The sequence below is a fragment of the Hypanus sabinus genome, chromosome 14, assembly GCF_030144855.1.
Source record: "Hypanus sabinus isolate sHypSab1 chromosome 14, sHypSab1.hap1, whole genome shotgun sequence".
NCBI classification, from domain to species: Eukaryota; Metazoa; Chordata; class Chondrichthyes; order Myliobatiformes; family Dasyatidae; genus Hypanus; species Hypanus sabinus.
The window spans coordinates 50,886,082-50,907,875 of NC_082719.1; the positions used below are offsets into that span (position 1 = coordinate 50,886,082).

The 21,794-nt window shown below is 38.6% G+C and overlaps 1 protein-coding gene across 1 annotated transcript in view; it reads right to left on the reverse strand.

The window, feature by feature from the left end:
* Positions 1-7,043: 7,043 nt before the first annotated feature.
* txk (TXK tyrosine kinase) overlaps positions 7,044-21,794 on the reverse strand; it is a 49,453-nt gene continuing 34,702 nt past the window's right edge. Inside the window, exons 11-16 of the mRNA XM_059988540.1 lie at positions 19,118-19,289; positions 17,642-17,858; positions 15,267-15,331; positions 12,599-12,717; positions 11,553-11,710; positions 7,044-8,266 (exon numbers count right to left, since the gene is read on the reverse strand). Of these exons, the coding sequence (XP_059844523.1) occupies positions 8,192-8,266; positions 11,553-11,710; positions 12,599-12,717; positions 15,267-15,331; positions 17,642-17,858; positions 19,118-19,289 (806 nt within the window). The 3' untranslated portion in view covers positions 7,044-8,191. The remainder of the gene's footprint in view (positions 8,267-11,552; positions 11,711-12,598; positions 12,718-15,266; positions 15,332-17,641; positions 17,859-19,117; positions 19,290-21,794) is intronic.

A 21,794-nucleotide genomic window follows, 5' to 3' on the forward strand; every position in this document is an offset into this window, starting at 1 on the left:
TAAAGGCTGAAAAAGAATCCATTCAGTGTAGAATTGCTGTTTCTGTGATTTGAAAGGAATGTAAATTGTCAGATGAAGGTCTGAACTTCATTGTTGCAACTCCATACCTTTTGCCCAATTACCCAACGTATCACCTGCACACCTGCGACCAAATAGCATATACAGAAAGTTGCCAGGAAAAGGCCTATAATATCATGAAGGATTCTAGCCACCTTGCTTATGGACTCTCATCAAGGAGATAGGGGTACATATTGATACTAATGGCATCGGTAGAAAAAGGGAGGAGGTCCTGAGAAAAGAATACAGTGATTTAGGAAGGAAGCTGAGAAACAGGATCTCAAGGATAGTAATCTTGGGATTGCTAACTGTGCCATGCGACAGTGAGGATAGGAATACAATGAAGTGACGGATAAATATGTGGCTGTAAAGCCAGTAGCTTTATACTGTTTACTTCTTCACTTGTTACGTAAATGCACCTTATTATTTGCTAATTTATTTGAGGTAATATTACTTCATGTGTTTTGTGTGAATTACATGTACAGTGTTGTGCTCTTTAATCCGAAGAAACATTATTTTGTTTGGCAGAGTACATGTATACAGTTGAAGTGACAATGAACTTGAATGCACACTTGAACTTCTAATGCCTTTGGTGGAACAGCATTCCAAAAATCCAGAAAACCAGAGAGAAAAACATCCATTTTATTCCTGTCTTATATAGGATACCCTTTGCTATTCAAAATTTCTATATTTCAGTCATAATCCCACTCACTCTTTTACAATTAAGTCTATGAAGTTGCCCAAATTTTCTTCACAAGACAACCCATCCATTCCAGATATCAACCTAATAAACTTTCTTTAAATTATTCCCAACATATTATCATCCTTAAATGATACCACTCATGGGCAATGTAGTCCAAAATTGGTCTCACTAAGATCAAAACAACTGAATCATAGCTCTCATTATTTTGTGTTCTGTTCCCCTAACATTGAATAATAATATCTTGTTAATTTTTCTAGTTAGTTGCAGCACCTGTATACTTGCTTTTTGTGAGCCTTGCACTGGGACATCCACATCCTTCTGCAACTCAGCACTCTTCAGCTTCCCAACATTTAGAACCATGTTCCTCTAAATCAGGGCTTCCCAGTCTGGGCACCATGTGCCCCTTCATTAATGGTTTTGATCCATTGCAAAAAAATGTTGGGAACCCCTGCTCTAAATACTTGTTATTTATAACTTATCATCTTGAAGATGGTTGTTAGACAATCTCCTAACCCCCCCCCCCCCCCCCGAATTTGGTGCTAATGATCATCCTTTCTCTTGCAGAGGACCTTTTCTCTTGGCAACATGCAGGTCAACATTCTCTCTCTCTTTTTGAAGGCCCAGTATTAAACTTCCAGTTATATAAAGAGTAAAAGGGAGGTGAGACTTAATATTGAACAACTGGAAAATGCTGGTGAAGTAGTTTTGGGGGACAAAGAAATGGCTGATGGACTTAATGGGTACTTTGAACTGTCTTCACTGTGGAAGACACTAGCAGTGTGCTTAGAGGTCAGTGAGCGTCAGCGAGCAGGAGTGAGTGCAATTGCTATTACAAAGGAAAAAGTGCTAGGCAAACTCAAAGATCTTAAGGTAGATAAGACACCTGAGCCAGATGGACTACATCCCAGAGTACTGAGAGAGGTTGCTGAAGAGATAATGAATGCATTGGTCATGATCTTTCAAAAATCACTTGATTCTGGCATGGTCCCAGAGCAATGGAAGATTGCAAATGTCACTCCACTCTTTAAGAAGGGAAGAAGGCAAAAGAAAGGAAATTATAGGCCAGTTAGCCTAACCCCAGTCCTTGGGAAAGTACTGGAGTTTACTATTAAGGATGAGGTATTGGTGTACTTGGAGACTAATGATAAAATAAGTCAAAGTCAACATAGTTTCTGTAAAGCTAAATCTTGCCTGACAGATCTGTTATGAGTTCTTTGAGGAAGTAACAAGCAGGGTGGACAAAGGAGAGACAATGGATGCCATTTACTTGGATTTTCAGAAGGTGTTTGATAAACAGCCACACATAAGGCTGCTTAACAAGATAAAATCCTTTGATGTTACAGGAAAGATACTGTCAAGGATAGAGGAATGGCTGACAGGCAGGAGGCAGCGAGTGGGAATGAAAAGGGCCTTTTCTGGTTGGATGCCAGTGACTGATGGTGTTCCTCAGGGGTCAGTATTGGGATCGTTGTTTTTCACATTGTTTGTCAATGATTTAGATAATAGAATTGATGGCTTTGTGATGATATGAAGATAGGTGGTAGTGCTTGCTGAGGAAGCAATGCAATTGCAGCAGAGCTTGAGAATGGGCAAAAAGGTGGTAAATGGAATACAGTATTGGGAAATGTATGATAACACGGTTTTGGTAAAAGGAACAATCGTGCAGACCATTATCTAAATGGGGAGAAGGTTCAAATGTCAGAGGTGCAAGCGGACTTGGGTGTCTTCATGCAAGACTCCCAGAAGGCAAGTTCACAGGCTGAGTCCATGGTAAAGGCGGCAAACGAAATGTTGGCATTTATTTCAAGGGGAATAGAATATAAAGGCAAGGAGATAATGCTGAGCTTTACAAGACATGAGTCAGGTCACACTTGGAGAATTGTCAACAGTTTTGGGCCCCCTATCTCAGCAAGGATGTGTTGTCATTGGAGAGAGTCCCGAGGAGGTTCACAAGGATGATTCCAGGATTAAAGGAGGTAGCATATCATGAGTGTTTAGCAGCTTTGGACCTGTACTGACTGGAATTTAGAAGAATACATGGGGATTACATTGGAACCTAGTGAATGTCGAAAGGACTAAATAGGGTGGATGTGGAGAGGAGTTTCCTTTGGTGGAGTTATCCAGAACTAGAGGGTGCAGCCTCACAGTTGAGGTGCTACCCTTTGGAACAGAGATAAGGAGGAACTTTTTTTAGCCAGAAAGTAGTAAATCAGTGGAACGTTCTGCCACAGATCACGGTGGAGGCCAAACCCGTGTGTATATTTAAGACAGAAGTTGATAGTTTCCTGATCAGTTGGGCATCACAGGATATGGCCAGAAGTTAGGTGTATGGGATTCAGTGGGACCTGGGATCAGCCATAATGGAATGGCGGAGCAGACTCGATGGGCTGAATGGCCTAAATCTGCTCCTATGCCTTATGGTCTTGCACTTGACTGCAAATGAGGCTTATCCAGTGATTTACAAAGTCCTGGGATTGTCAAAATTTTCAGACAATATACTTTTATACCTATAATATCAATATTATTAAAGAATTAGACTAACAAATTTCATTTATACCATATTATTTGACCAATATTTGCATTGATTTGGCAGGTAAATACATGCAAGTATGTAACTCATTTTACAACAAAGGATTACTGTACTCTTACATTGATTAAGTGAATGACAGCTCTGTTGCACACTAATATTAATTGGAATGGTATTTTATATTCCACATTTTCCTAATCTCCAAAAATACAGAGAAAATATTTGCTTCATCAGCAAATTTATTTAAACAAATAGGAACTTTAGGACCAGCCTTCATTACCTATGCAACTGATTGAACAGAATAAACAACTCCATAGAATTTTTGCAGTTTTGCTGTTTTCAACACTACAAAAAAAACTTAGAAATATTTCATGGAAAGCATGCTTCAGGCAACATGTTTTATATACAGAAGCGCTAAATCTTTATAACATTATAAAATGACCATGATCGAACATTGTTAACAGTATTTCACTGTTTTAGGATACAAAATTTAAATTGCATAGCCTTCAGAGTATGCAATAAAACAGATGGACACAATACCACCTCAGATCTGTGGTCAGCAGCTAGTGCCTGTAATCACCCTGATTTACAGGAAAAGGTTGCATTTACCTAGCAGAATTTATGACAAAATGCTGCATCCAAAGTCAGAGCAAGGCCTTGTGTTGCCTCAGGGTTTCCATTCATAAACACTGTCACATGAGGAAGATCGCAATCAGCCTTGCTGGCTAAACTTAGTCACTAACCAACTCACACTCTGGTTTTAGCTTCTTGTCAAAGTTATCAAGTCTAGAAATTCTAGAGCATTGGGGTGACTGTAATTTCGAGTGGAGAAGTATACACTAGAGCCAGGCGTTTGGGAGTAAACAAAGGGATCTGGACTTACTGCATTGTCTAGAAGACACTTCACCAGTCATCCAAGAGTCTTCTTCAGTTCTAATCCACAGTGCGCATATTTCAGTTTATAAACTCAGAGTTGTTTAAAACTATAGCAATCACATGATGATTGTTAAGAGTCATAGAGGGTCATTAGTCTTACCTTTGCATGAATGGAGGTGTGAACTGTTGTGGAGATGCTGGGGTAGAGATGTTAGGACTGCAATGTAAGTAGCTGATAGGTGGTGTCATACCCCACCCCCTCTGTTCAGCATTGGGTTTTCCAGTTTGACAATGATGGCTTGTTTAACACCACTTTCAAACCACCTGTCGTCGTTGTCCAAAGTGTGCTCATTGGTAACATCAATGTCCTTTAGGTGTAGATATACTGCCGAGTCTTGACCTGAGGCGTTAGGCCTCTTATGTTGATCATCGCTGATAAGACTAGTAACCCTCTCATTACCTCTATGACTCTTAATGACTATCATATGATTGCTGTACCTTGAAACATCTCACAGAGTTTATAAACAGGAGAAACACCCACCATGGATCAGAACTGAAGAAACGGTGAAATGTCTTCTAGACAACACAGCAAGTCCAGTTGCCTTGATTTACTACAACTTGATATGCAATGACCTGGATGACTGAGAACCTTCATAGACATACAAGCATTTGGTAGCATGTGTCTAGAGATGGGGCTGGCTCGCATTGTTTAAGGAAGTAGAATCTTACTCTGAATGATTGATATTCAAAGTGATCTGGATGCCCTTTTGCAAGGTTTAGTAAGCAATTAAGAGGGCAAAAATTGTCCTGATCAGTCCTGATGAAGGGTTTTAGCCCATAGATGCTGTATGGCCTGCTGGGATCCCCAGCATTTTGTGTGTATGGCCGGGGCAAATTTTGTGTTAGTTTTCATTGCAAGACAAAGTGAACACAAACAGCCTTACAGCAATTAAATTGGGTCCAAATGAGATCACACTGTGTATAGTTTGGTTTTCTAACGCAAAAGACAATAGATTTGCCATAATAGCAATTATGGTGAAACCTCACAAGCCTGGTTCCAGTGACAGTGGGTCACCATACAAAGAGAGATTGAGTAGACCAGGCCTGTATTCCGTAGAATTTTTCCAGAATAAACTCACAGAACACTACAGAAGGGCTCAACAGGCTCAGAAGCAAGAAGGATGGTTAGCACCATAAATCACAGTCTCAGTATAAGTGATGGTCAATTAGGACCAATATGGAATTTCTTCACTTAGAAAGTGGTGAATTGTTTTGCAGAAGGACTGTGGAGTCTCAGTTATGGAATTTGTTCAAACCAGGAATCAATAGAATTCTGGATATTAAGGGGATCGAGGGAATTGGGGAAAGTAGTATTAGATTGACAAATGGTAGACTGGGCTTAAAGGGCTGAATGTCCCATGTCTGCTGCTGTTTCTAATGCTGCTATAATGAACCTTTATCAGGAATGGCACCAGAAAGGAAATGAAGACTAGGAAAGCTCACATTTTGGTTTGCATTTTGTAAGGCAGGTTTGAGATCGGGATAGGTGTGGGATTAAGTGTGGCCCCCAGTATAAGGGAGGGGACAATAGGAGAGGCAACAAGATTTGGGTGTCAAAAAGCATTCAGGAAATCAGGGAATTCGAGGATGCCCTTCAGATGAGAAGGCATGATGCTATACGAAAGGAGTAGGTCACCTGTCTCACCATTCAGTATGATCATTGCTGGTCTATACTGGCCTCAACTCCTCTTTTGTGCCAGTTCCTCATTGCCCTCCATCCTCTGAACTGTATTTACTCTCTTTAAATACTCTGAATGATCTAATTTCCCCAGCTCAATGGGTGGTGAATTCTAGAGATTCAGCACCCTCTGTAAGAGTGATATGCTTATGCCCTGTGATGGACACCTTAGGATAACATGGTCGACAGTAAACTCTGTCATATGAGTGTCCCTGACATTGGAGACCCTTATACTACCACCCTTCCCCCCATCTTAGTCTGGTTTCTTCCTCCTTCCTTTCTAGTCCTGTTGAAGGGTCTTGACCCAAAATATCGATTGTTAATTCCCCTCTGTAGATGCTGCCCGACTTGCTGAGTTCCTCCAGAACCTCGTATGTATTGCACAAGATTTCCAGCATCTGCAAAATCTCCTGTGCCTAACAAGTGCTTGGATGCATTTTACAGCTGATGCCATCTGGCCCAGAAATGGTTACAACTACCATACTGGTGATTTCAATCATACTGCCCAGTAGCTAACAATGCTATGTGCATTGGATTTAAAAGCATATAAATGTTTCTGAATAATTCTAAAAATGAGAAAATATTCATCGTTATTAAACGTAACTGTCATAAACATTCTAAAAGAACTGAATGCTTGGAAGTGTCTTTAAAAATATGATTGAAAATGATCACTTCAACCCCTCTGGCCTCTGTTTCTTCAAGTGGATTTCTTAGTAATAGTGCTGGGGAATTGCTGCAAGTAAGTTCAAGCTGCCCTGCTGGATATCGCTGCAGGCTAGTGTCAGATCACTGTTGGGGAAGTGATAGCATTCGTCTTGCAGCAAACTTCAGTCATCTGCATTTATGAACACATGTGGAAAACCTAAGCTCACTGGCATTTACACAGATAAATGCCACCATTTCCTTGTAAGGTCCGGACCATAACTTTATGACTTGAAAGCCATTAGATGCTGGAATCAGGAGCAACAAGAAACTACTGGAGAAACTCAGTGGGTCATGCAGCAAGCATGTATGGGAAGGCCAGAAATGTCAATGCTTTGGGTTGAAGGACTACATCATGTGGTGAACTACATATACCTGTCTGGACACGCCCCCCCCCCCCCCCCCCCTGCTGACTGCTCCTGTGGCTCCTCCCACAGAACCCGGATAAAGGCGATTGAGGCCTGAGCCCTGCCCTCAGTCTCCAGGATGTTGTGTGGTGGTCAGTTACTGCTTGTTCTTTCTTCCAGCTAATAAAAGCCAATATCTCGCCTCACGCCTTGGAGAGTTATTGATGGTGAGTCGCATCAGAATCCGAAATGTCAACAATTCCTTTTCCCTCGCAGATGCAGCTCGACCCATTGCGTTCCTTCAGCAGATGGTTTGCTGCTCCATAAACTTACACTACAGTTATGACCCCATCAGTGAAACAAGTTCATTTCAGTCCTAAAATGCTCATTAATTTCCAAAAGGATATCAAAATCATTGTGCACCAACTCTAATTAATTTATCTTAATATAACCATGGGTTTCTTTTTTTGTTTTATCTGAAAGTTTCTCTTTTAACTAATGTATGTTTTAAAGCTTTTCTTTGATTGGATATGGTGAACATATTTCTGTTGTTCCTCATTAATATTAATGATTATGCCACTTTACTGGTGTTAGCTGGAAGGAACAGAGCAAACTCAAACTTTTCCAAATGAGGCATCCTGCACTACTAATTTTCATACCGTCCTTCCTAATATCTGTTTCTTCATGATTTTAAGTTATCACAGTAATTACATCTAAAAATATTTTTATTAAATTCAGTAAAGTCCAGCTTTATCTACATAAACTGTTTGGCAACTATGTGACCCCAATAGTCAATGAGATAGTTTTAAAAAGTCACTCTGGTGTACATTCCAAAACTTAGTTAAGTAACCATCACAGCACAACATAATATAACCATGCAAATGTGAATATAAATATAACTTACAAAGAGCATTTGTACCATATGCTTGATGCATCCCTTAGGCATACTGTATGTTTCTAAAAAAATATAGTATTTTAAACAAAAATAACACACTTAATACATTTCAACTTGGGATTCTCTTGTAACTTACTCTGAAACTTTTTTTTAATATTGCACTTGAATGCTAGTTGATCTGACAGGAAAATCAAAAATAATCTTCCGAGATTCAAAGCACTTGATTTTTGTTGCAGAATGGTGCTGATAGAACATCAACAGATGCAGCACTTGCTTGGACAATTTGCTGAGGATTTTCAGTATTTTATCATTCAAATCCAGCATTTTGAGCATGTGTGAAGGCTATTTACTTATGATCATTCAATGCAACTTCTTTGATTAAGTCCAATAATTCAAGAAAGCTTGGTCGCCCATCTGGTTTCTGAAAAACAGTTTGAAAATATTTTAGAGCTATCATCTGTGCAGAAACCTCTCACCACTTTTTAAAATTGATATACTACAAAACAGAGTCTGTCACAATAGTCACCTCTATCTATGTCCTTGGTAGGTCATATTAATGTTGTTAAAATGTATGTTCTCCCTACATTTTTATAATTATTTCAATCAATCCCAATTTTTATTCCTAAAACCTTTTTTGAGTCCTTAGACTCTATTATTTTGTCATATCTGTGGAAGAATGGGTGTTCTAGAATTAATAAAGTTTATTTTCAAAAATCTAAAAAGGAGGGTGGCATGGCCTTACCTAACTTGCGTTTATATTATTGGGCAGCTAATATACGTTGCACTACCTTTTGGTCTTTTTTCCATGGCCAACCTGAGTGCCCTAATTGGGTGGCAATGGAGTTGAGTTCCACTAAAGATTTATCTATTTCTGCACTACTTGGCTCTGTACTCCCTACTAGTTTGTCTAGACTAATTGTTAATCCTCTTGTTAGACACACTTTGCGAATATGGGCTGAGTTTAGGAAATTTTATGGTTTTTATGGTTTTTCCCTTTCTAGTCCTATCTTACATAATCACCTCTTTTTACCTACTATGTATGATTCAACATTCTATGATTGGTATAGGAAGGGCATTAGACATTTTGAAGATCTTTTTATCGATAATCGCTTCACATCTTTTCAACAGCTCTCTGCTAAGTTCAATCTGCCTAATGCCCATTTTTTTAGATACCTTCAAATTAGACACTTTATTAATTCTTTAATTCCTAACTTCCCTGAAATGCCTGAGAAAAATGTTATGGATTTCTTTCTTTCTATTAATCCACTGGGTAAAGGTTTAATATCATTTATTCATCATAAATTAGCATCCTTACGGTGTGCCCCTGTGGATAAAATTAGAATGGCTTGGGAGCATGATTTAAATATTTCTTTATCTGATGAGATTTGGGACTCGATTCTCAAATCGGTTAATTCAACCTCTCTTTGTGCTCGCCATTGCCTTTTACAGTTTAAGATTGTTCATAGAGTCCATATGTCTAAACCTAAATTATCTCGATTTTACCCTAATATTAGTCCTCTTTGTGATAAATGCAAAAGGGGCGAGGCTTCTCTTATTCATATGTATTGGTCCTGTCCTGGATTAGAGAAATTTCGGAAAGACGTTTTTATAACTTTATCCTGTATTCTGAATCACCACTTAGAACCTAACCCTTTAACTGCTCTGTTTGGTTTTTTGGGTGAAACAGATATTTGAGGTTTTTTGAGTTCGACTAAGTGTCGAATATTATCCTTTGCCTCTCTCCTGGCTAGATGTTTAATCCTCCTTAGATGGAGAGATGTTGCCCCGCCCACACATGCTCAATGGCCTAATGATATTATGTCCCGTTTAGACCTTGAAAAAATTAATTATTCAATTCTTAATTTGGATATAAAGTTTCATAAGGTCTGGGGACTTTTTATTGAGTACTTTCATAACCTTCCTCTTAACTAAGGTTTTTTTTACTCCCTTACTTTCAGCTTTTTTTTTGGTAGTAGGCATTATTCTCTTCTGTTTCTAAGTGTATTTACAGTCTGGGAGTTTGATTGTCCTGATTTATATTCTCTATATTGTGTTGTGGGTGGGCTGGAGTTTTTTTTGTTGCGGGGCTTGGGGAGGATACTAATTTTACATGTCTTCAATTTGGGTGCTTTCTCAATTATCTTTTTTGTATTATATTATTATTGTATGTTTATTTTTGCACTGTATTAATTTTTTTATTTTGGTTTGGGTTTTTTTCTTATCTGTAGTGTTGTAGGAAATGCATTAAGAAAAAAATTGATGCGGACTCCATTTAAAACCCAATTTCCATTTTTAGTTCTTGAATGACTCTACCATTTTTTACCACAAATGTACTGGAGAAGAAGAACACTGGGGAAGAATCTACTTTCTGAGAAATGCACATCCTAATCTTTGCCAAACCTGTGCTGGTTGTGTTGTTAATACTCACATGAAGTTAAAGGAGACTTGAATATAGAAAGAATTCTTCTTAAGTAACTGCTACAGATACTGTTTCAAATATAGTAAAATCTAATATTAAGAATCCTACACTTGTACAAAATTCATAAGAAATATGGCTTAAGAATGGGCAAAAACTAAAATCATTATTCCCTAATAATTTTTCAATACACTTGTCTATTGTATCAAAACACTTTTCTTAAGTAGACTGAACACTTTCATTGTGTATCGTAATTTAAGTTAAGCAAATAGATAAGACTAGCATTGGACTCTCAGTAAATTTCTGATTGTTTGAAGTATAAGCATGCTTTATATTCCAAATTCATGAAATCATTTAATATAGCAAATACTTAAACCCCAAATTCTAAGGCCCCAAAATCTGTCAGCATAAATTTAGAACTTCTAAAAATTCCCCCACCTTCAAGCTGTGAAGAAAAGGCTGGGGTAGTGGAATTATTGTGCAAGGATACTTCTTCAGTGCCATTTCATTAACCTCACACCTAACTGTGGTAAACCATGTATATGTCTGGACACGCCCCCTGCTGACTGCTCCTGTGGCTCCTCCCACAGACCCCTGTATAAAGGTGATTGTGTCACTGCTCCTCCCACAGTCCAGGGCGATCATCCGGCATGGACATGGTCTGTTTTACTGCTAATAAAAGCCTTTCAGTATTTACTCTACTTCCAGTCTTTTGGAGTTATTGATAGTGCATCACTAACCCCACTCTTTAACAAATGGTCTTCCAGAGCAGCACCATGCATTACCAGAAGGAAACTTTAGAAGGCCTGACATTTTGGTTTGCTTTTCAGTCTTAGTGGAAAACTTTAGTCTTCCTCTAGAAAATAGTAGGTGATCTTTTGTATTCATAAGCTTTTTTTTGTTAATGTTTTGGTTTTACATACCAACACTGGGGAACTCATGAGCTCATAATTGATCTCCCTAGGGCACTTAAATATAAAATGAAAGGTTAATGTCCCATTAACAGTGACAACTGTTACCAGTTAGCTACCTGTATTACCTTCAAGGGGATTTTGGTTTGAGTGAAATTCAAGAGAAACTGAATGGTCCCTTCAACTTCAAGATCATTTTTTTTGTGGAAATTCCTTATTCGCCTCATCTAAACTCAGAAAGTTACTGAGCTTTAATATATAGAATTATTTACAATGTCACTACCTAAAAGGAAAACGGGGAAACTATGCTGATTCAAATGAAGACAGCTTGATGTTGCCAAGGTGAAAGCAGTACAGGGAGGGATGCAGATGGAACAGACCTCATGCCAGCAGCTGTACATAATCTGATACACGACAGTTGATGCTAGGGATGGCCGGTAAAGCCGTTCTCCTCGTGAAATCTCATTAACGACCTCAGTGTTTGACTTATTCTCAAAGGGTATTCTACCTTCAGTATAAACTTCCCACATAAAAACACCTGAAGAGAAAAGGAACAAAAGCAACACAGGGTTAACAGGGAATTATCCAAGAAGTCTCTTAAACTCATCCCAATAGAGGCAAGATAATGGCGAAGTGCACTTATCTTGTCCTTTTGCCACATCCTAAGCAACAAGGCTGAGGCCAATTCTGGAACAGACCTGGCAAAGAACATTTCTCTCACATCAATAGCAAATCAATCCTTGATTAGTGTGACTAAATCCTACTTCTCATTATTGGTTTTAATTAACTTGGAACATTACTTTAGATCCACATTTTTCTGTGTCATTCAACATAATCTAGATTTAACATATCCACCAAAATCCATCCTTAACATTTAGTCTAGTGATATTGACAAAGGCAATGCACGGTGAAGACCTATGCAACATTTTCAGATACTATCAACCTAAATACAAATAGAAAATGCTGGAAACAATCTCTGGGCAGGTAATACAATAACTCTCTAGAGAAAGAGAGTTGGCAGTCTAGTCTGCACAGTTGATTCCAGTCCTACTGAGTATTTCTAGCATCATAAGAATAAATAAGCAGGCTCCAAGGATTAAATACTTGTTTTATCTTAATAATCAGAACCGCTCAGTGTGAAGACTTGCTACCTTAGAATGTTATAATGGATGTATAACATTGATCTGCAAATTTGGCCACTTAGATTAGAATTGTACTCTTTTTCTAATTGCCACGGTACCCCTGATATATTGAGTGCCACGTGCTATCACTACCAGCTTTCCTTCAACCTCACCCTCAGCTTTTTTGACGTCACATGGGGAGAACATAAAAAGTCACCCATTCTTCAGAGGTGTGATTTTTTTCCCTTCGTACATTTCAGTTTCCTTCAGCAGCCAGTTCATTGAATGAGAAGAAAACATCTTACCAAATGACCAGACGTCTGATTTACTGCTGAATTTAGAAAAGTGGAAGACTTCAGGTGGTGACCATTTCACAGGAAACTTGCAGCCCGTGGAGCTGGTGTATTCATCATCAAGGACATACCTAGAAAATAATCATTATGGATTTTAAACACTATTAGCAGAAAGCTAATCACTAACAGTTCAGGTAATGAACTTGGAGTTTTTTTTTTCAAATTGTCCATTTATTTAATTGCAGCACCTTTAAGTTCGCCGTACACAAATCAGCCAACATTTAACAGTGGTAAATGCTAAAAAAAAATGTCATTAATCTCCTTTTTTGAAACTCTGTTTTTTTATGCAATTGCTAAGGTTACAGCAGACATGAAAGAGAATTGGCAGGTAATTTTCTTTCCCCAAAGTGGCCTGTTACATTAATACTCAGAACAAGTATCAAACCAAGGGGATTAAATAGATCTAAGGGACAATTCTGTGCCTTTTTAAGGAGAGAAGGTTAAAAGTACAGGCAGTTTCTGGATTATGTAAGGGTTTCATTTCAGAGAACCATCCATACATTGATTCCTCCGTAAGTTAGAAATAATTGTTTGTTATAATGATCCATAATGTCCCATCTACGTACATTTCCTATGGTTCTTTCACATCATTGAATAATAACACATAATTAAACTAATAGAAGATACACTACATCTCGTTATTAATGAATACCATGAATCAATATATTGTCATTTTGATGTGTTTGAAAAATGCTTCAAAAATGTATGGAAGAATTTGCATAAAATCGATTTCCATCATAAATTGGGGAATTCACGTATGTAAGTGAAAACTGTGGGGGCATTTCTGTATACTGGTGGTTATCTTGCTTACCAAAATGTATCTATTTCTGGCTTAACATATTCAAAGATTTCTCTTACCACCATTTTAGGAAGAAAGCCCAAAAGATCTTATGAAAGCAAAAAAAAAATAGCCTCATCTCTGTATTAGTTTGCTCATCCTTTATTTTTAAACATTTACTGGGTTCTCCACATCCACCCTCTCAAAACCATCAACATCTTCTGTTTCATTCAAGTTCCATCTCATTTTTCCAAATATCAGAAAGTAAAATACCATCTGTCCAATCTGTCCTCCCAAGATAACCCATCCATTCCAGGCATTCATCCAATAAATCCTCCCCGAACTGCTTCTAACAGATTAACACTTTTCCTTAGATCAATGCAATGGAGCAGTCCAGATGTGGTCACCAATATGCTATGTCACCAAAGAATAATTTCACTAATTTGGAATGCAATTTCCCTTGTGAAAAATTATAGTATTCTGTTTGTTTTCCAATTTACATACTGCGGTTGGATATCAGCCTCATGTGCTATTGAATCTCAGTGATCTCTGAACTTTTAGATAATATATTTCTTAATTGTAACTTTCCTTTGCAAAATGGACTATTTCGCATTTTTCCACAACACACTGCACATGTTAAATCTTTGCTCACTTACTTAACCCATCTACAGGATCTCCCTTCTCAGTCCTGTAACCTCTTTTGATATCTGGTACTTATCTAGTCCTTATTTTGCCAAAATTAGCAGTTACACATTCTTTACTTTCTACTAATCTCTTGGGTATCTTTATTGATCTGTTTTTTGTCCCTTAAAAGTGACATTATCTCCAAACTTAATAACTTTACTGTGTAGCAGTATATTGAATAGCAGTTTGCAATTGACAGTGGTATTTAAAGTTCATAATATCTAACATTTACACAAAAATGAATAACTATTTCCTTTCGGTGTTGAAGTGCTTCTTAGGAAATGATTTTTTTAAAATAACATCCGGCCTTTACTTTTCTGCATCTACATCTACATTTACAAACAGACACCACATCAGAGACATTATCAAATTGTAAACTGGTGTTAAACTCCCGGCATTGAGGAAATGTGCGTTACTGTGGATAAAGAACCACTCCTGAGTCTGTTTATACAGCATCTGAAGAGTAGTGAATTATCCTAAAGTACTTCACAGAAACACTTTTGAATAAAATAGCCAAGCACCTAATGAACATCATACTTGTGTCACTCTAATAAGCTCCCAGCACCATGTCACCATGTAATTAAGCACATTCACATGTGCTCTGACCTCAAGACCACACATTTTTGGTGTACTTAAACTTCTGGGTAAATATTTTACCAAGTGCTTTCAACCAAAGTTGATTTAGAGACATCAATAGCTGCAAAGCATTTGAGTCACCTAAAAGGTTACAAACTCACATGAAAGGCAAAGTACTTGATTTGTTTTCACTGGTGTACTTTTAATGTGTTGGTAATTTCCTAAATCAAGAATTATTTCCAACCTTATTGCTAGATGAATATCTCATGGTTCTATCCAATTTGCCACATTTTTAAAGGATAAAATGGCCCATGGAAATTGTTACCCAGGGACACTGGCAAGAAGGTGAAAATTATTCTGCATCACATTTGTTACTGGTGTACTAAACACTATTCATTAAATGACACATGAAAGATAACAATGACCACATCTTATATTTTTGATTACTTTAATGTTTGTAATTTGTGGTAACCTTGTTACATTATTCCCTTTCAAAGATTTCAGCATTTAATAAAAAGTCTGCAAATAATTTGATAAAAGTACAGACTTAAGTTGACATTCCAGGTGTGATAAATAAATTACCTGGCCATTCCAAAATCAGATACCTTGACCACATTCTTGGCACTGACCAAGCAGTTTCTGGCAGCCTAGTTAAAAGAAGAAATTGGAAGATGAATTTCATAGTTATTAACAGGTTTACTCTTGGTTATGAATTTCATTAATCTAATTTAGTGGGCTCACAAAGAGCATCCTGAAGGATGGCTTGAAGCTGAAACCTCCAGCAGTTTTAAAGGGTGTGGAAAAGGAAGATTAATGTGTCAGAAAGGAGGGGGCTGATGATAAGAGATGTTATGAGGAGTTGTGTAGTGATTGAAGAGAGTGAATTCTGACTAAATGCAAACTAATTTCAGAGTTAGGAAGGGAAGATTATAAGACCATAAAACATCTGAGCAGAATTAGGCCACTTAGTCCACTGACTCCATTATCCATCACAGCTGATTTATTTTCACACTCAACCCCATTCTCCTGCCTTCTTCCCGTAACCTATGACACCCTTACTAATTAAGAATCTATCAGCCATTTTAAATATGCCCAACAACTGGGCCTCCACAGCAGTCTGTGGCAATGAATGACACAGATTAACCACCTTCTGGCTAAAGAAATTCCTCCTTATCTCTGTTGTAAAGGGACATCCATCTATTCTAAAACTGTTCTCTGGTTCTAGACTCTTCTACTATTGGAACCATCCTCTCCACATTCAATCTATCTAGGCCTTTTAATATTCAGTGGGTTTCAATGAGCTATCCCCTCATTCTTCTGATCACCAGTGAGCACAGGTCCAGAGCCATCAAGTGCTCCTCATGTGTTAACCTTTCCATTACTGGAATCATTCTTGTCAACCTCTTCTGGACTCTGTCCATGCCATGCATCTTTTCGTAGATAAATGCCCAAAACTGTTCACAATACTCCAGGTGCGGTCTGACCAGTGCCTATAAAGCCTCAGAATTACATCCTTGCTCTTATATTCTAGTCGTTTTGAAATGAATGCTAACGTTGCATTTGCCTTCCTTACCACAAAAGTTAACCTTTAGGGAATTCTGCATGAGGACAACCAAGTCCTTCATACCTTTGATTTTTGAATTTTCTCCCTGTTTAGAAAATAGTCTGCCTTTATTCCTTCTACCAAACTATATGATCATACACTTCCCAACACTATATTCCATCTGCCACCCTTTGCCTATTCTCTCAATCTGTCTAAGCTCTCCCTCATTCCTTAGTCCTATTTGCTCCGCTGCCTATCTTTGTACCATCCACAAACTTGGCCAGAAAGCCAACTATTTCATCATCTAAATCATTCACATTTAACGTGAACAGAAGCGGTCCCCGCACCAACCCCTGCAGAGCACTACAAGTCACTGGCAGGCAAACAGAATATTCCCACCCTTTGCTTCCTGCTGGTCAGCCAATCTTCTACCTTCAGACCTTTCATCTTCCCAAGCACTTACTCCTTAGTAATAGCAACAACACTCACTTTTGCCCCCTGACACTGTCAAATTTCTTGCATACTGCCAATGCCTTCCATAATGAAAACTAAAGTAAAATACTCAAGTTCCTTTGCCATTTCTTTATCCTACATTATTGCCTCCTCAGCAGTCCAATATCTACTCTTTTCCTCTTCATATATTTGAAAAACATTTAGTATCTTCTTATATTATTGGATAGCTTCTTGGATAGCTTAATGGATATTTAATCTCTTATTTCCTTATGGCCTTCTGTTGTCTTCTGTTGGTTTTTAAAAACTTTAAAACCTTCCCAATCTTCTAACTTCCCAATAATTTTGCTATATTGTATCCTCTCCTCTTTGCTTTTAAGTCACTCTTTTCTTTCTCATAGGTAGACAGCTTTGTTGGTTCCTGTCGAGAACTTATTGCTACAAAATCTTAACAGAAAGCTGAGGTTTGTCTTTAGCATAAAAGTGATGTCATTGCTGTATCCCTACATATTCACTGGTAGCAGGTTGTTAAGGTGTTAATACCAGAAGAAATATTCCAGGTAACTTCAATCTGTTGTTGAATTATGTTGTAGCTCACTGCAGGGTGATAATGGTTGTCTCAACTGGAATGTGTATTCTCTGAACAGAACTGGTTTTCTTCACATTCTTGCTTCCATCACATTAAGGTAAGGAATATTATATATACAAACATAAACTTGTAAAATGTAGATTTTTAAATAGTGAAGGAAATACATAAGCATTAACTTCACGTGATCTTGATCATTTGTACTGACATTTGTGATCCTGAATATATGTGACAATAGTTACATAGGTCAAACCTGGTCAAAACTAGAAATGGTAGAATTAATGAATGTCCTCAGATTCTCCAACAAACATTTATATTTCTTCATATTATCCTAGACAACTACTCGTCTAAAGTTTTGAAAGTTCTGGGGTAACATACCAGGTCTCGGTGAATGAAACGGTTCATCTCAAGATATGCCATCCCTTCACACACATCCTCACAAATACCTAGTAAGGTATCTTTGTTCATTCGGCCTTGTCTCTGTCGCATATAATTGAGCAGGCAGCCATTTTCCATGAACTCAGTAACTATACAAATTGGCTTCTGTTGTGTGCAGACCCCATAAAGTTGAACCAGATTTGGGTGAGATAATCTCCTGAGGAAAGAAAAGAGTACGTGAGCAGCATGATGACATTACTGGATTCGGACAACAAAATGTGGAATTCACATAATCCTTCTGACGTGCGGAATTTACTTTAATCCAAATATCCAAGAATTTTAACAAAGATTTCAGCAAACATTTAGCGAGTTTGACAGCATCAGTAGAGACAGAAACAAACTTAATGTCCTGTTTATATGCTACTGCTATTTAATTGCATAAAATACATCATTTTGACTTACAGGAATTAAATATCATCTGCTAATGCTGTGCTCAGCTTTCTATCTGACCTATATGCTGCAGTCTTGGCCAGCTGTCCTTGTCATTCACAACAGTGCCAAATTCGGTGTATTTTACAAACCTGCTCATCATAGCTTCTGCATTCACACTGAAGTCTTTAACATATATTCTAAAAGCAAAGATCCCATCATTGAAGGGACTAGTCACATACACGTATGTAATGCGTATACTTCAAAAATACTTGAGTATTGGATCATACTGGATGGAAACCAGAGATCTGCTCAAGGAAGTGGAGAGGGATCAAGCAGGGCTCAAGCCCCCTAGAAGTCAACCAAACAAAATAAGTTATCGGTGCACATATGCACAATTACTCCAAAATATTAAAGGCACACATATATGCCTACATTCCCCCAGAAACAGCCAAACACATCCTAAGGGAAACCAAGTATAATCTCTACTGCTCACTATTAGCTTCATTCTTGTGTGCAGATTCTGCAACTCCTTCACAGTTCCCATAATTTCTCTTTTACCATTCTGCTTTAATTTGTACAGTACCATTGCATTAATGGACAAGTATGATTCTGGATGTTCGACAGGACTGCCTTCCCAACAATCACCTCAGCTTCCAGAGTTTCCCTTGGAAGTGACAACACGTACTGGGATTGCCAGTCACCATAGACGGGTGGTGATGTAGACTGTATATGAGTGTATTTAAGATTAGAGGCAATGATGGACTATCAGCTTATTGTTATAATCATTCCTCGAAAAGTAGCGCACATCGGCATACTCCTTGAAGGGCAGAATCTCTGTGTCCTCCACTCTCCTATTTTCGTACATGGAAGTTTTCCTCCTTCTCTAGAGACATGAAGCAGCTAAACAATTTAAATGCAGCCTGTCGCAACAGGAAATTCCATTGTAAAGGGATGCCCGTAAATTAGGCAGATCTCAGTATGTTTCTCGGGGTCAGTTTCATTATGTAGGTCGGTCTCTGTGACCATATGAGCAGTGGTACTTACATCATGACCTTAGCTTCCTCAATGAAATCCTCTTCTGACATGGCACCTTCAAAAATGGTTTTGATTGCTACTTTATGTGTAGCTCTCCATTTTCCTAGACGTACCATCCCAAATTGTCCACTGCCCAGCTCTTTCATAAAAGTCAGATCTGATGTGTTGATCTCCCATTTTTCTGTGAAAAAAGTCATCCTTAAGTCATTAATTTCTTTACATCAACCTGTTCATTATATAGTTATCAGCATGAAAATATTATGCATCTTTCTCAGTCTTCTATTTAAAAATTCAGATTTTAAAGATTTATGTATTTGTCACATATACGTACATCAAATCATACTGTGAAATGGGTTGTTTATGTCAAATCAAATCAGCAAGGATTGTGTTGACAAGTGTTGCCTGCTTCCGGTGCCAACACAGCATGCCCACAACTCACTAACCCTAACTGTACGTCTTCGGAAAGTGGGAGGAAACCGGAGCATCCAGAGGAAATCCACGCGGTCACAGGGAGAACGTACAAATTCCTCAAAGATAGTGCTGGGAATCAAACCATGATCTGTGATCACTGGTGCTAAAATAGCATTATGCTAGCTGCTAGACGTCCATGCTACCCTCACCATCCTCCGCTAAAGCTACAGCAGATGTGCCAAAGCATCCAAGTGGATTTTCATCCTGCAACATTTATTAGTTTATTTTCATTTGGAGATATGGTACAGAAACAAGCCCTACTGGCCTAATGAGCCCGTGCTGACCAATTACCACCCACTTGAACAATTAACCTACCAACTGGTTCGTCTTTGGAATCTGGGAGGAAACCAGAGCAGCTGGAGTAAACCCAAGTGGTCACAGCGAGAATGTACAAACTCCTTACAGACAGTGGCAGAAATTGAACCCAGGTCGCTGGCACCTTAGAGCATTATGCGAACCATTACACTACCTTGCCACCAAAATTCTTTAAGAAAAGACGTTTCTTTTCTTTCGCCAGGTGAACTGCGGTGAAGATACGTCTTCAAGAAAAGCATTGAATGGTCTTCATGAGTGTTAAAGGGGGAGATTGCATGGTAGGTCATCTCTAACCAGTCTTATCAAGTTTTTTGAGAAGGTTACCAGGAAAGTTGATTGAAGAAAGGCAGTTGACATTATCTACATAGACTTTGGCAAGCCCTTGACAAAGTCCTCCATGGGAGGCTGGTCCAGAAGTTTGAGTTCCTTGGCATTTGGGATGAAGTAGTAAATTGGATTCGCTGGCTTTGAAGGAGAAGCCAAAGAGTGGTAGCAAATGGTTGCTGCTCTGAATGGAGGACTGCAACTAATGGTATGCTGCTGGGATCGGTTCTGGGTCTGTTGTTGTTTGTTAATGTTAATGACTTGGATGATTATATGGTGAACTGGATCAGCAAATTTGAGGATGGCACCAAAACTGGGGCATAGTAGACAGCAAGCCAGGCTATCAAAGTTTGCATCTAGACTACCTGGAAAAATGGGCTTAAAAATGGAAGATGGAACTTAAGTAAGTGAGATGTTGCACTTCAGGAGGACAAATCTAGGATAGGACATACACAGTGAAAGGCAGGGCACTGATGAGTGCAGTGGAACAAAGGGATCTGGAAATACATAATTGTTTGAAAGTGGCATCACAGGTCGATAGAGCTTTTGAAAAATTGGTCTTCGTAAATCAAAGTATTACACAGGAGTGGGATGTTATGTTGAAGTTGTACAAGACTTTGGTGAGGCCAAATTTTGAATATGTGTGCGTTTCTAATCACCTACCTACAGGAATGCTATTGATGAGATTGAAGAATACAGAGAAAATTTGCAAGCATGTTGCTGAGTCTTGAGGATATGAGTTGTAGGGAAAGGTTAAATAGCAAGGACTTTATTCCTTGGAGCGATGAAGAATGAGGGGGAGATTTGATAGAGGCATACAGTGCTAAATTATGAGCTGTATAGATGGGGTAAATGCAAGCAGCTTTTTCTGATCCTATGCGGTGACACGTCCATATTAATATGTTGGGCCCAGGATAGATCTTCAGCACATTATCATCCACATAGAATCTGATGAAGCCAGTGGCATATTCATTTAGACTTGAAAATGAATCCCTGAATTTTGTTCGGTTCACTGACTCAAATCCATCCTAGAAGCACTACCCCACTTCTCTTGGCATACCTTCGTGGTCCTCACTATCAGTGCCACGGTCCTTCATCTCTGCCTATACACTGGGAGTAGAAGTACAGCCAGGTGATCGGACTTTCCAAAGTGCAGGAGTGGGTTGACCCGGTAAATGTTCTTGGTGGCGCTGTAACAGTGGCCAAGTGTGTTGGCACCTCTGGTTCCACAGGTGATATATGGTGATAGTTCAGAAACTTCTTCAAGCTGGCCTGACTGAAATCCCCCGCAATAATAGGGAAGTCAACAGGGTGTGCTGTTTCATGAGTGCTAATCACGGTGCTCAGCTCCTCCAGCGCCTACTTAACGTTGGCCAAGGATGTCAGCAGAAAACTCAGAGATAAAATGGACAACACTTGGACTGCTAGATATTTCAGTTCGGGTGAGCAGAACTGTGATAGACATCTCCTATCCCCATTCAAGCACAGTCCAGACAATCTGAAAGTAGCATCACTGTAAGTGGTACATAGCTAACTCGTAATTACTCAAGTTTCACTTTTGCATTTAGTGTTTTAT